The sequence below is a fragment of the Humulus lupulus genome, chromosome X (genome assembly GCF_963169125.1).
Source record: "Humulus lupulus chromosome X, drHumLupu1.1, whole genome shotgun sequence".
NCBI lineage: Eukaryota > Viridiplantae > Streptophyta > Magnoliopsida > Rosales > Cannabaceae > Humulus > Humulus lupulus.
This window is the reverse complement of record NC_084802.1, coordinates 32,057,583-32,075,045: the sequence shown is the minus strand read 5'-3', so window position 1 is coordinate 32,075,045 and position 17,463 is coordinate 32,057,583. Positions and strand designations below refer to the sequence as shown.

Sequence of the window (17,463 nt, the reverse complement as noted above, 5' to 3'; positions counted from 1 at the left end):
ACATTAGATAATGAAAAGATGTGGGAGGGGGAGAGAGATGTGGATCTAGAATGAGAGATAACAAGACCAGTGCCACCTCCAATAACAATATAATATTGCATGTGTCATTATAACACTACTACAAAAACAGGCTTTTATGATACTTTTATAGGGCACTTACCTAGATGCAAGCCCTAAAAACAGCTCTTGGATTTTTTAGGACACTCATAGAGAGTCCTTAAAGAATTTCTTTTAGGACACACTGTGCGAGCCCTAAAAACTGATGTGTGTCCTAAAAGTCTGAAATTTCTTTTTAACAAAAGTTCCTAGACTTTTTAGGATACTCATTGAGAGTCCTTAAATAATTTCTTTTAAGACACACAGTGCGAGTCCTAAAAACTTATGTGTGTCCTAAAATTTTGAATAATTATTTTTAACTTTTTTATTATATATTAAACCAGAAAAGAAAAAAACAATTAGCCCTCTCTCTCTCTCTCTTTCTCTCTCTCTCTTCCCTGGATTACCTCTCTCTTCCCCCGATTACCTCTCTCTTCCCCCATTGTTCTCTCTCTCTCTCTCCCTCTCTCTCTCTCGCAACTTGCTACCAGCCACGAGCGGTGGCTCTCCGACCACCCCCCGCCTACACGTGCTGCCTAGGCATCTTCCCCGGCTCCCGAAACCCCTAGTCTCGCGAGCCCCTAGCCACATGCGCCCCCTAGCCCTCTCGACGGAGCCTCCAAAGTTCGACGACTCTGTGAGTTTCCAAAACTTTTAGGGAATTTTCCGACCACCTTGAGCCACCCCCAAGCCAAATGACCACCACCACTGCATTCCTTGTGCTTTGGGCTTCAAAACCCACTAAAGGATCATATCTAACCACCACCGTGGGGTGGTGGCGCTGCCATCATCGTTGGAGCTCTGGTGGGAGGTTTGGCTACCAATTCATTTTTTAAAAATTAAAAATAAAAATTTTCAGGACTCGCAATGCGAGCCCTAAAAACATTATTTTAGGGCTCGCAACTCGAGTTCTAAAAAATTTCACTTTTTAAGGTTCTCAAATAGAGGGCTCGTGCCTCGCGATTCCTAAAAACTTTTTTAGAGCTCGCAAGCCTTTTTTGTAGTAGTGTAATGTGTATGATTAGAACGATCGTTTAAATTAGCAGTGACATGATGAGATGCATTATTATTAAAAGGTCAATTAGAAGTAGAAGAAGGGTCAGTGACAATGACATGTGCGTGAGATTACTAATGAGTATTATGAGGAGGAGATATATGTGATTCTTGTTGGTGAAAAATAAGGCACTTATTAGTGGAAACATGCCCCTAGACATTACACCATTGGCATCGACCAAGAAATCTTGATTGATAGTGTAAGACAAGAAAAATTGCGATGAATGATTGTTACCATGAGAAAATTTGGTAAAGGAAGAACTTTTATTAACTATAATTAAATAGAGAAAAGAGAAGCAAAATAAAAAAAAAGTTACAGAGTAGAGAATATCACTACAAAAAATCGGGGCTATACCGAGAACAAACATTGTTGGTAAAAGTCTGTATGTCATCGGTAGAAGCTGTGCCAAGAACATGTCCTTGGTAGAAAGTTCTCGATACATCCTCATTGGTAGAGGAAAACTTCTACCGAGGATATTAAATATGTTATCGGTATAGGTTGTAACGAGGATAATAGTTATCATAATAGACTTGACAATGTTGTTGGTGAAACCTGTCCAATTTTGTCATTTGGATGGGCTATACCGAATAGAGAGAATATCACTACAAAAAATCGGGGCTATACCGAGAACAAACATCGTTGGTAAAAGTCCGTATGTCATCGGTAGAAGCTGTGCCAAGAACATGTCCTTGGTAGAAAGTTCTCGATACATCCTCATTGGTAGAGGAAAACTTCTACCGAGGATATTAAATATGTTATCGGTATAGGTTGTAACGAGGATAATAGTTATCATAATAGACTAGACAATTTTGTTGGTGAAACCTGTCCAATTTTGTCATTTGGATGGGCTATACCGAATAGAGAGAATATCACTACAAAAAATCGGGGCTATACCGAGAACAAACATCGTTGGTAAAAGTCCGTATGTCATCGGTAGAAGCTGTGCCAAGAACATGTCCTTGGTAGAAAGTTCTCGATACATCCTCATTGGTAGAGGAAAACTTCTACCGAGGATATTAAATATGTTATCGGTATAGGTTGTAACGAGGATAATAGTTATCATAATAGACTTGACAATGTCGTCGGTGAAACCTGTCCAATTTTGTCATTTGGATGGGCTATACCGAGAACACTGTCATTGGTATAGACTGAACTGAGATTTTTTTTACTTGTGCATTTTTTTTATATATTTACATATTTATTTATTGATTTAATTTTAATTAAATATAAAACAATAGATTAAAATTAAAACACTTATATTAAACATATAAAACAATATATTAAAGTCATTTCCAAGCTTTCCCATCAACAGGATGACGCAATACACCATCTTCTTTTGTACATTGCTCGTGATGCCATTTCATATGTTGAGCAACGTGTCTCGATGCATATTTTCACATTAACCTAGGGGTTAAAGGAAAATCACGCATCATTTTATGAGGCACTTTCTTGCCCTTGGAGTTCTTGTCCACCCACCGATTCTCCCCACAAACAAGACATTTGCTTTTTCTAGCATGTCCTTTCCAAAACAATACGCAATCATGCTTGCAGCCAAGGATTGACTCGTAGCCCAATCCAAGTTTATGCAACAACCTTTTCGCTGCATAATACGATTTTGGAAGCTTATTTGAGGCCGGAAATGCATCATGTAACAACTCCAACATTTCATCAAATATTTTGTTGGGAATTTTGCCAAACACTTTGAAATGCATCAACTTCACTAGGAAATTTAATGATGTGTAATTTTGACACCCATGGAATAATGGATCCTCGATCTCAGCAAACAAATCGTTATAATGTTGCCCAACCCTGTAGTATGCTGTAGGTATCTCTTGTTCGTGCTCATTCTCTTCATATTCGTTATTGTCATTTTGCATAACATCATTGAGAGCATCAATCATTTCATCTTCATCATTTTGATCTATCACTTTCCTCATTGTTATTATTTCATCCTCTCCATGCCAATGTCAATTGGTATATTTTCGTAGAAAACCATTTACAAAGAGATGATTTTCTAATACATCAATCGTTTGAAATTCAACATTGACACACCTCCTACACGAACATTTCACCAATCCCCTTGAGTCAACACACTGCCTAGCTCTCTGAAGAAAATCCATCACACCAGCTTCATACTCATCAGATAATCGATCTGTCAAATTAATTCAGCTCTTGTCGATCGACATTGTATGAGTGTAGCACTGCACGGAACACTTATCATCAAACTTACAATCAATTTGTGTGTGTCCTAATCCACATTTTCACTCTATTTCTATAAGGGTAAATAACCTATCACATTTTGGTTTACAATATACATATAATGTGGTTTACACTCATAATATTGTTACATATTTGTAAAAATTTCGGCAGCACCTCCCCATAGTTCTCATAAGTGCGCAAACTAAAATTAATTCTGCCTACTTGTGAGAACAAAAGAGATGTATAGTAAAACCTCTACAAATGAAATAATAAATAAGTAACAAATCACACTATAGGTATATAGTAATCCCAAACTGTCCGAACTGGACAATTCAGAGAGAGGCAAATTTAAGAGTCATTAATGACTCATCCTCTCCGAACAGGTCTAAGGCTTTTAATGAAAATAGAAATAATTAAAAAGTTATCACTATGTGATAATAACACACTATCCTATTTTTGGTAATAATTTCTTATTACCAAAGACAAACAAATAGATAAATTTTTTGTCTTATGTTATTTTCAATGAATTATAATGTTTTATGATGCCTAATTGTAATATGTTTAATAATTATCTCTATTTGTTTATATTTAGTTATTTAAATTTATTAATAATTAATCTTTTGTTAGATATTAAATTTAGTAATTTTAACAATATTTTGATTAGAATAAAAATTATTTTAAAAATATTAGGGATACATTTTTTTTCTTCTAAATTAAACTCTACTTTATTATTTTCAATTAATTATATAATAAATTTTAATTAGTTTTATATTTAATATTTAACATGAAAATGTTCACTAATATTTATAAAATTTATTTTCATCATAATTAAAAAATTATTAAATTTACTTGTTAACTCACTAATGAAATCAATTAAATGTTTGTGTTATTGAAAAAATATTTTATTAAACATTTTAGTTGATATCCTAAATTTATAAAAAAAAATCGGCAGCATAACGGCTATATTTTCATCTATTCCAGAATAAAAAACCTGGAAACAACACCCAAAAAATACCCGGACAAAACAATAGAAAATTGCAAACACATTTTTATAACTAAAAGTCAAATTACATACAAAAAATATATTATTGAAGCATATTAAATCTAATTACAAAAATATACTATTCAAGTATAAGACTAACTAAAAATAATTAACTTAAAGCTTCTTTCTTTTATCACTTAGGAGCCGTGCGAGATGAAAGTCTAAAATACAATTTATAAGTTCTATAATCTACTAAATTTAATCTTGTACATAATTTTTACCAAACAAATAAATGATCCATTTTAATACCAAAAAAAATACTAATTAATCATCTAATTTAGTAACCATCTAAAAAATTTCTAATTTTCTAATCCCTAATCTCATTTTCACTAATAAAACATTTAAAAAATTTAATTATAAAAATCTATAAAAAATAAAAATAACACCTAATCTAATAACAGATTTTGATTTTTAACTAACATTTATATATATATATAAACACAATCATAATCTCTATACAGAATACAAAGTATACATAAATATATATACATACAAAACCAAAATCCAAATCCAAATCTCTACACAGTAAGTAAGTAAGAAAATAAATATATTTACAAAATAACAAAAAAATAAAAAGGAAAAAAATCATACAAATCTGAAAAATAGGAAACAACTTACCCTTGAACTTTGAAATAGCAGGTAAACTTCAAATTGGAATGTGAAAATCACACCTAAAAAATCTTCAAACAAAAAACCCAAAAAAAATGGGTTAGAAAGTTATACAAAAATATACATATATATATATATATAACTTAGAGAAATAGAAATTACCTTCAGAAATGGAGAAAAAAACTGAGTTTGGTGAGAGATTTAACACTTGAGAGAGAAATTTTAGTGAGAGAGCGAGAGTTGAAGTTTAGTGAGAGAGAGAGGAAACAGAGGAGAGAGAGAAAAAGGGGCTGTCAACATAATGAGGGAAATGGGAAGAAGAAGGGGTCTGTTTACAGGTTTATGTCCAGACCCTATACCGAGAAACATGTTCTCAGTTATAGTCACTTAAGTTTTTTCAAACCCGTGAATAACTCCTGTGAATCTGAAAATGTATTTACCGAGAACATGTTCTCTGTACAAATACTTTTTTTTAGTGTATAAAGGGCAATAATAGAGGTTTCTAAGAAAAGATAATTGTCTTGAAGTGAGAAATCCTAATTCTAAACCTATAGTAAAAAACTATTCAAATTAATAAGAATGTAAAGATAATTATAAAAAATTAATGGGAAATCTATACAAATGCACTAAAAGTTAAAAAAAAATATGAAAAATACGGTACATTACAAAAATACGGAATTTTTTTAGATAAAAACACGAAATGACAAAAGTGTAAATACGGAGTGGCAAAATCATAAATAAAAGCTGTAAAATACAATTTTTTGTGATCAACGTTTACAAACTAGTAAATATCTGTTACAAACTTGTAAATATCTGTTACATGTTTGTAAATAATATTTACAAAAATCAGTTATAGAATTGTAGATTTTTTTTTGTAGATAAAACTTACAAACAAGTTCGTAACTAATTTTTTTTTGTAATAATAGTTTACAAATCTAGTTTTACAACTAAGAAATATATTTTTGTAACTAACATTTACGAAAATATGTTATAGTTAAGAAATCATAACCAAAATATACATAATAATATTATATTTTTCCATATTGTTACAATATTGTACCAAAAAATTACAGAACCTTCATATTTATGCTATACAACTTAAAAATATAAATTTAAGATGTTCATTATTTATAAAACACTTTATTAAATATATATATATATAGTGGTGAAATACAATATATTTTTTTAAACAAGTTTTACATTTTTGTAATAAGAGTCTACAAAACTAATTTCACAACAAAAAAGTTTAGTTTTGTAACTAACATTTACATAAATATTTATAAATTTATTTAACATGATTGTTACAAAAATTTATAAAATTAAGTTGTGAATTTAGTACATGTTTGTAACAAAATTTATAAAACTAAGTTTCTTACTAAAAGACACTATTTTATTTTGTAACTAATATATACAAAAATGTTAGATTGCTTAAAACAAGTAACAAATATTAGAAAAAATATATAACTACTAGTATAGAAATAGATTATATTTATTAAAAATATTATAACTTATGCAAGCATAAAAATTTGTTTAATATTAATAATACATTTATTTTAAATATATAAAAATAAAAAAATTGAAAATAAACTATTATTATATCACATCAATATAATTATATTACATCAATTAATGATGTGTCTTTTTTTACTAGTACAAGACAAAATAAAAGTTCATCATGACTTAAAAAAAAGTTCTTCATTACTTAGAGACCAAATTTATACATTAGTGAGTTATATTCTTGTTTTATTTATTTTTACTATTCTCCGTCATTATTTTTGTTGAAAGAACCGTATATTTGTAATTATTTGTATTCACCGTATATTTTAAATTTTTTCTAAATATACAGTGTTTTATGTAATTAATCCAAAATTAATTACACTTTAATTATATAATAAAATATCTTTAGATATGACAAAGAAAACAATGATGATAAATTATTTTTATCTATATATTATGTAATTAAATTAATGGTAAAATAAATATGTTAATTTAATATCTCATTAATTTTAATACATTTTGTAAACTAGATATTATTATTTACTTTTTAAAAATAAATTAAGTTTGGTATTTAACTAAAATAGAGAATTTTACTAAAATAATATTTCCCTAGGATAATAAACTCAAGCAATAAAAAATATATAATTTTTCTAATAATTAATATTAATAATCACATATAATACTACTAATGTGAAACTAATGACGTGTCTTAACTTTTCAAGTTAGGTAGAAGAGAATATACCCTTTTAATAATTTTAAAAGTGAAAATAAATTTCAAAGTGTACATTTGTATTAATTTTGATAAATTTAAAAAATATTCATAAAGTTTTTGTCGAAAAATAATATTTATTAAAATGAGTGAAAATGTATAATTTTGATCGAGGTAGTTTACAATATAAAGTATTAAGTGGTGTTAAGTAATTGGTTCAATTTATGATATTTTTACAAATATTGATTCATTATATTTAAAAATAAAAATCACTTCCTAAATTATAGTTACTCATGTTCTTATTGTCATATTTTAACAATATGATGAGCCGTTTTTAAGATGATAAATATCAAAACAAAACAGCATATCCAATATGTACGACTTAATAAACTAATCTTATTTTGCTTTTTTTCGTGGGTTAAAAGAAAGACATAATCAAAGCTATAGTTTTTTTTTTCTTTTGAAACATATATAATTAAAGCAATAGTTTTAATATACATACATATTTAAGGTTTTTCCAACCCAACGAACAAGTAACAACGTTACTCACAGCAAAAAGTAGTACTACATAGAGGAAAATTCAACTTTTCTGTAAATTAATTATGATTAATTAAACAAATAAGAAGAGGAAAGATAAAATATATATAATAAGTTAAAAAAAATACTTGTAATTAATTAAACATATCTTAATCATACCCACTGTTCCTCGATCGAACATTAAAATATTCCATTTGTTTATTTATATAATTTTGGTGTTTGAGAATGGCTGCGTTTTCTTTATTTTTCTCCATCTCCCTTTCTCTCTCTCTCTCTCTCTCTTATTATCTTAATCTCTTTCTCTTTCTCTTTCTCCTCCCCGGCCCTCTCTTTCTCTCTGTACTCGATTCTCTTTTCTATTCGTTCTAGGGTTTCAAGATTATATTATTATGCTTTCTTTCTCCCAAAAACCTTATAATATATACTCTCTATCAACACTATATAATTAAACTTTTAATAACTTTTTCTTTTTTAAATTTTATATAAACTATAATTATTATTATTATTTTTTCTTTTCTTTGTTTTCTGTTTCCCTTTAGCTCTCTCCAATTATCTCAAACAATTCTTAGTATATGGCTGGCTTAGACTTAGGCTCAGCTTCTCGCTTTGCTCAGCAGCTTCAACGACCCGAACTTCACCTCCAATTCCCACCGGATTCCGATAATCACCACCATGATATCAACCGCAACGGTCACTTCAACGCCGATCACGACGACGATGACGACGACAACAACAACTCCGGACCCCACTCGGGTGGGGGCTTTGATCTCATATCGGGACATCATCAAAACTCCGGCGATATGGCCTCACGCCGCCCCAGAGGCCGACCACCTGGCTCCAAGAACAAGCCAAAGCCGCCGGTGATCATCACAAGGGAGAGCGCAAACACTCTCCGGGCCCACATCTTGGAGGTCGGAAGCGGCTGCGACGTCTTTGACTCGGTCGCCACCTATGCCCGGAAGCGGCAGCGTGGGATCTGTGTCCTCAGCGGAAGCGGCACCGTTACCAACGTCACGCTTCGGCAGCCCGCTGCAGCTGGAGCCGTGGTGACCCTCCACGGAAGGTTCGAGATACTTTCCCTTTCAGGATCGTTCTTGCCTCCGCCTGCACCACCGGGTGCCACCAGCCTCACCGTATTCTTGGCCGGTGGACAAGGTCAGGTGGTCGGTGGGAATGTTGTTGGAGCCCTAATTGCAGCCGGTCCGGTCATTGTGATAGCTTCCTCTTTCACGAACGTGGCTTACGAGAGATTGCCGTTGGAAGAGGAGGAGGTACCACTTCAGATGCAGCAGCAAGTACCACAGTCCTCCAGCGGAGGCGGCGGAGGAGGTGGAAGTGGTGGCGGTGGTGGCAGTGCCAGTGGAGTGACTAATAACCCTTTTCCGGACCCATCAGCGGCCGGCCTACCTTTCTTCAACCTACCGATGAATAACATGCCTCAACTGCCGGCTGACGGTTGGACCGGAAACTCAAATTCCGGACGGCAGCCTTATTGAGGAAACGACGGCGTTTTCCGGATTAGGTCTCTACAAACTGCAGATTTGAGGTCAGGGAATTATATATATAAATCTCTCTCTTTCTCTGTTAGACTAATATATAATATCCCAAATCTTTGTAAAATTAGTTCCTATCTCTCTTCTCTTCTCTTCTCTTCTTCATCCAATTATATTTTGTTTGTTTTTGTAACTTTAAAAATTGTTTCTGAGAAATGCTTTAGTCTTTGTTGATCACGATGATCTTGATGGAAGTCACTTCTTCTTAATTAATCCAAGTTAATTAGATTTTTTTCTTCTTCACGATTAACCTTTTTCTTAAGTATATTATATGTATTAATCTTCAATAGAGATAGATTTAGATTGAATTAATTGTGTTATGTTCCAAAAATATATTCTATGTATGTGTGATTCCTTTAAATTAGGGCGTGGCTTGAAAATTTTGTTTACTATATAATGTGTCTGCTAATAATTAATGATTATTAAAGGAGACATGTATAAATATATATGTATTAGCTGCATACATTATAAGCTCAGGCTTAATTAATTTAATTAGTAATATGTATGATCATTATAATTTAAAATATGTATAAAATAAAATAAAAATGTAAAGGACAACTAAGCTGACTAAACTTTATAGGAATTCTTCTCCGAAATAAGTTTTTAAAACTCTTGGAGACAACATAAAATATTGGTACTCTGCTCCAGCCGCCTTCCCTACATTAGAAAATTAAAGCATACTATACATATACACAAATACATGAATATATTTATATTTATATTTATATATATAATACGCAAGGGGCTGCTATAATTAATAATTCGATTATGAAGTGTACAATTAGATCTTTAAGTACATATATATATATATAGTTTTTTTTTTTTTTAAATGTCTTCCCTAACGAGAGATATTATATTCCACTACTTAGATATTATTGGTACTTTACTTAATTTGCTATAGCTGCTGGGTTTTTTTTTTTTTTTTTATTTCTTTCTTTTTTCTAGATGAAATTGTATTGGTTAATTATTAATGGGAATATTATATATGCATGTCTGAAATATATCATAAGATCTCTATGTATATATATATATATATGTTGCATTTCGAGGTAATCTTGATCTTATTAATTACTATAAGATCAAGGTAATTAAATAAAAAAAACTCTTTCTTGGCTCTATGAATGGTCATTATATCTATACTACAGCTAGCGTACAATTACAAATTGGAAGACTAAAATCCCAAATTAAAGTCAACGCTATCGATCCATATATTCTGCAAAAATTAAAACGAAAAACAAAACATTAGGTAATAAACAAACTGATAATATTGTGTAGTGTGTGTGTGTGTGTAAGTTTTCATTGTATACTACGATGTTTTTGGGAACTAAATTGGTTATATATAATGATGAAGTAGATGACTTAATTAAGGAACTGGCTTGGCTAGTGTAACAAGATAAATTAATGGATAATATTAGTTAATAGGAAATTCTAAATGTTGGTATTAACATGATTTCGTGTACTGTGATTTGTATTATAGTAGATGAGCTAACGTTGATGATAGCTTCATTAAGGATTAAGTGTCCAACATATATAAACCAACCTGCTTTTTACCCATAGTACATTATTACACACTGCATTATATATACACACATACAAATATACATCATATATAATCATTTAGGTCAAAACCCTAATTTTCCAATTTGTTGACGGATCGATCAATAGACAAAAAACATAATTAGCGCATGCGCAGTTTTGTTATTTCCAGTTCCAGTAGAATGTGATTGTTCAAATATTTGTTTTATTGACATTATATATAATTAAGATATATATTAAGTCCTTAATTTATTATGTAATACATATACATAGGCCTGTCTAGTGTCTGTTTTGTGAGAGTAATATCTGTTTTGTGAGAGTATATATATAACCTATTGTAATTTGAATAATCTTGTTACATGTAGAAATATTATTAGCTTATCTTTTATATTTTCATGCATTAATTTGATGAATACTTTTATATATGTGTGTGTGAATCGAAAATACATACATTTATATATATATATATATATAACTAGGGTATATATGCTTGATATGTAAATAGTTCATATATCATACATGGTATAGTACGTGTACTCATCATTTTCGAAAACTTAATAAATTAGATGATACATACGTGTGTGTATATGTGTATAGCTCAATTCGAATAGTGGTATGCATGCATTAATTTTTAAACTAGCACATCTATGTGTAGTGTTTGATCAGTTCGATGCTATATATGCAGTAATTCTAGAACAAAAAATATGTATATACTGCGCGTTTACATGATCTATGTTTAATAATATCAATCTACTCAATCGTATAAAATCCTACATATGTTATAATGACTTCTAACCAGGGGTATATATAATACTGTACCAAGGTATAACTTTGCATAATATGTGATTTAACATTAACTCTAGGATCTTATTAGATCTAATCTACTTCATGAACCTACTATATATACATACTATTCTCTGTTTGAGAAAAATATCCCACATAGAAATTATATTCAATAATACATAAAAGCATAGGTTACCCCACTCATCACTGATTGATTTTGAGATAGAACCTCATACTTCTTACTATGCACCACTTTTTACATTTTAACATGGTATCAAGAGCCAAAGAAAACTCCAACGAGTATGTATTCGATCCAAATCCAAAACCGGTCTAAAAAGAAAGCTATAAGAGAGCCACTTGTGATTTGGGGATAGTGACCCAAAAAAAGAGTGAAAGAGCCCCTTGTGATCGAGCCATCCAAGATTGGTGAGCCAGAGCCACTTGTGATCGAGCCGTCCAAGATTAGTGAGCAAAAAATAACCACCATCTTGAGAGGGATGTTAGAAAAAAATATATGTGCATTCAATAATACATAAAAGCGTGGATTACTCCACTCATCACTAATTAATTTTGAGATGGAATCTCATACTTCTTATCATATACCACTTATCTACCTATATAGATACTTCAATTAATATATTTATACTACATACATACATACAGGATCCAACTTAGTTCTTAGAAATATATGCTTGAATTAATATATTTATACTACATACATACAGGATACAACTTTGATAGTGATTGATATTATAATCACTACCTATAAATACTTTTAAAATTTTCAGTACATGAATAATAAGTTGCAAATCCATTTTTTTTTACATATAACGACCAATGTATAATAATGTACATAGTTACATGTGACATTCTACAATTTTTTAAGAATTATATTGATAATTTGGTATGCTGAAATCAAAATAAAAATAACTTGTTGCACGTGAGTATAAATATCAAAACAAACACACATACAATAAGTTGTTTGAATTCTGATTTCTGCATCCTAAATTATTCAGAATTTCCTAAAAATTTGTGAGAGGCCCTATGTAACCACATTATACACCATAATCTATAAAAAAACAAAGTTTAAACTTATCAATGTAACAAAATACTAAATATATATAGTGATTAAAATTAATTCCTACCCACGAATTTTTCATATATATATATATATATATATATATATATACATCATTAAGACCATCTCTCCTTTTTAGGCGAATGCTTTTTTTTATTATTTGTATATATGTAATCAATACCGAGCATTATATGCAAAAACAACTTATTTCACATTAATTATATATATATATACATATATATTCAAAGTTTATTGAATTAGAAATTCCGACACTCATATAATATATATATATATATATATATACTACATACAAACAACATGGAATATGTAGTTTGTTTAGTTTTATTTATAAAATTTATTAATTATTTTTATTAAATTTATATTAATGTCATATAAATTTTGAAATAAATATCATATTTTAATTAAATAATTTATTTATTTTTGTTTATGTTTGTTCTAATTTTTAAATTTGGGAGTGAAAACAAAAAATTATATATTACATGTTTAATGTAATATTAAATATTATATGTGGATTTTAAATTTAAGTTTATTGCTAGTTTGTTAAAAAAATAATTTGTTGCTAATTCACAGTATATTATATTATATGTTTAATATGATATTATTAAATTAAGTTTAAGTTTAATTAAATTTTATTTAAGTTATAAAAAGTATGATTTTATTATTTTTTAAATAATTATTATTGTAAAATATCTCAAAAATATCATATTTTAATTTTTTAATTATTTATTATTTTAAAATAATTATCATGGTAAAATATCTCAAAAATATCCAATTTTAATTTGTTTAATTATTTATTATTTATAAATAATTATCATTGTAAAATATCTAAAAAATATCCTATTTTAATTATTTAAGTTTAAGTGTTTATAAACTACGGTTAAATATAAGAATATTCTGTTAAATATAAGAATATTCCGTTAAAGTTAACTTTAAAAAAATAAAAAAACTGTTAAAACCAAGAATTTTCATTATCTACACACTTATTATATAGAAGAGATATATAACGCGCTTTTATGTCAACCAAATAAGAATGCTAGCTTATCCCTAATCAATTAATAAAATAAAAATATAAAACAACTACCATCAAAAGATATTTTTAGGTACAAAATAGACATCGATATATAGGTAATAAGTAACAAATTAAAATAAATAAATAAAAACAAAAGGATGTATGTGTATGTGCATTAGGATCTTAATATAACCTAGTAATAAAGAAAAGAATATTGATAATGAATAGGATCACCATTGTTGTAGCTTTACAGTAATCAAAGTATACTCGTTAGAATCCTCCTCAACTACTAGCTAGCTAGTGTATCTCTCGCTAGCTTTTTATCCAAAGTCCATTTAAAGGTAAAAAAAAATTATATATACATGCATCTTAGCTAGCCTTAGGACTTTATTAATCGAGTATAAATATATACTAGTGCGAACAATGACAGAATAATCACATACTTGTTATAAAGAAATTAGGGGAAAAATCTATAAATCACATAAATAATAGTTAAATATTATAATGATTCGAGACACCTTTCAAGCTTTTATTGGATTTGGAATTTTTATATACATGGCTTCTGCGCATATATATGTATTGTTCTCTTTAATTAGAGCGCGCTTATTAGATATATTAATACGATATGGTTAACACATTTGAATCAAATAATATTCTTTTTAGAATATTCTAATATGTAACTAGTACTAATTAGTTTATCTTGTAGGACACAATAAGAATCCAAATAAAAGATGACCAAGACAACAATCCACACATCATTATGTATTTACACTACTATAGATAGGGACGAGCAGCTTGCTTTGCCCCTATAAAAGATAGTCACCCATGACATAATAACAGGGGTTTCAGCGTCGATCGAAGCAGTGCTGAAGGTCATAAATATAATCGATAATTTTTGGCATGACAAGAAGATTTGACTAAAAAACGATACAAAATAGATAGGTTTGCGTAACACATTTAATTTTCATATCGACTCATTTAATACTTATATTAAACATGTCATTTTCGTGTCAACCTGCTTAACTAGCTTATAACTTGTCTAACCTGTTTAAGTAAATATTTAATTTAAAAATATATTTTGACTTTACACTAAATAAATTTGGAAAAAAAAATCATAAAATAACACTTTTTTTTCTATGAAAAATTATTGATGAACACTTGAACTATGTGTTGTGTTTGTTTTGTAGAATTTAGATTATGTATTATAAGATTATGAATAATTGTGTTAATTTTGTGTCTGTGTCATATAACACATTTAATTGTGTATTAAATGTGATGATTTCATATCTGGGTCTCACGATCCGTTTATGAATCGTTTGTTTTATTGTATCATATTATATACATGTTAACACGAACACGATATGTTTACACAAATTGCCAATCCTACTCATAAATATTATGACATCGAGCAATTCAATGTCATATGTGCACTATGAAAAAAAAAAACCAAACCATCACAACTTCCCACAGTAAACAAATAAAACAAAAAATAAAATAAAATAATTACTAATACCCAATACCAATACCTAAAACAATCTAAAAAATGTTCAAGAACACAATACCCAAAAGTGCTCAACGTCCAATACCAATACCTAGAGACACAACAAATACTGAAAAATATACTTACAAAATGAGTTTCAAACACATAAAAATACACCCACAACAATAATACAACAAATCAATATACCACAACCCAAAAAATATAGCCCACAGCCTCAAGGCCAACGCCGCTTGATCTCTACCTCAAACCTTTGCCCAAAACCCAGTTGTCCTAGACCTCTGCCTTTGACCTCCTACACCCTCGTCCTTCGACAATGAGCCTCTAACGAGTTTGAGAGAGAAAGAGTCAAAGAGATAATAAGAGAGGTTTTGTTTTTTTAATTTTTTTTGCTAAGGATTTTTTTTTTCAGATTTGAAAAAAGAAAAGAGAGAAAGGGATAGAATAGTGTCGCCCTACCTGAATTTTATTTCTCATATAATCATATATAGTTAGGGATTTCTTTCTGTTTATTAATTAATTGTTTAATTTTATATTATATGCCCTACTTTATTTATTTTCTTTTATATTTATCTCACTTGACTTAAATTTCTAGCTTCGCTCCTTGGAGAGAATGTGCATGGGAGAGAGAGAGTAGAGAAAAAAGAAAGAGCAAAAGAATTTATTGCTTTTGCTTTTTTATGATACAAGTTTTCTCAAAACATAAAAGAAAAATTAAAGAAAAGTAAACATATCAATTTTAATGTAACACTTTATAACGTCAAACATTGCTCGAGGATGTAATAAACTAATTCGTATAATGGCAAGTCTTTTCACGTGCGTCATTATATTCACTACTACAAAAATAGGCTTTCCCGATAGTTTTTAACTGTCGCTATTGAGCAATGACGACAGTCGACTGACTGTCGTATTTGCCTATGCCGGCGTAGGGGTAGCTACATCGACAGTTAAACATTGTCGCTGTTGCGGGCAACGCTGACAGTTATTATGTGTCACTGTTGCTGGCAACGCCGACAGTTATTAGGTGTTGTCATTGACTCTCTATGGTGACAGTTTTTAACAGTCACAAAGTTTCCACACCAGAGGACATTGCAAATATGTTGTCAATGCCCCCTGGTTTCAAAATCAACGCAACAATTGTAGTAAAAGAATGCACATAAAAAATTAAATTAAATTAACATTGGTAACATTAAATTTATATTTGATTAGTTCTAACACTTTCTAATAAAAGAAATATATAGTTCCAAAAAAGTTTGTCATAAAATGGATATCTAGTAAAGTTCCAAAAAACTAGTTTGTCATAAAATGAATATTTAGCTTAGTATGCACATCAAAAAGCTAAATGAACTCAACCTATAATTTGTTAGATTGATTTTGTATTTGTTTAGTTCTAACAATTTCTAATAAAAGAAATACAAAGTTCCAAAAATGAGTAAATCCCTTCACATAGGTACTGAGCATGCATGCCATCATTATTTAGTGAGATGTAGTAGAATATATTTTGCCCACTCCTCTTGAACTTCATTAAGTTCAGCGTCAGTATACGGTAAATCTGAATTGAACTGCAAATAATTGAATTTATAAGTTACATGTCAAATATATATATGTAACTTTATTAAAGTTAAAAGGTAAACACATTTAATTATTGCATTATTCGATAGATATGCTCTGGTTTTTTGTTGTAAAATGAGATCCCTAGCATACTTCATGTAGTAGATACCACACTCTGTGGTTTTTGGTTGTTGTCGGCACTATTAACATAGACAAATATAAAAGTATATTACATATACTTGTTAGTATATTTATAATTTAAATATTATGTTTTATAAAGTTGAATGTTACATACCTTTGGACTATAATACTTTAGGCTTACAACTCTTTTTTCTTTTTTCGTATCATATAGCGTGAAAGCATTATACATAATAAAAGTATTTTAATTAGCAAACAAGTACTATTAAAAAGATAATATACTTTAAAGAATGAAACTTATATAAACTTACAACCTAACTATATTTTTAATCTCAATGCGTAACTGAAGGTTAATATGGGATCCAAGAACGCCACTGAATGTGAGGGAGGTTGAAATAGCAATAACATCCAATGTTCACTAGAAAACAAACAATCAAATATTTAGAAGATGACTATATGAACTTAACATTTCAAAACCCAATATAAACTTACTTTTTATTCCAAGGACAAATAAGGAATTGCTTCTCGTCCATTTGAATGAATCGATCTTTAA

General features: G+C 29.4%; 1 protein-coding gene across 1 annotated transcript; it reads left to right on the top strand.

Moving 5' to 3' along the window:
- Positions 1-8,037: 8,037 nt before the first annotated feature.
- Positions 8,038-9,506, top strand: LOC133803339 (AT-hook motif nuclear-localized protein 23-like). The gene has a single exon (XM_062241345.1). The coding sequence runs from the start codon at positions 8,316-8,318 to the stop codon at positions 9,237-9,239; it is 924 nt and encodes a 307-aa protein (XP_062097329.1). The 5' UTR covers positions 8,038-8,315; the 3' UTR covers positions 9,240-9,506.
- The last annotated feature ends 7,957 nt before the right edge of the window (positions 9,507-17,463 follow it).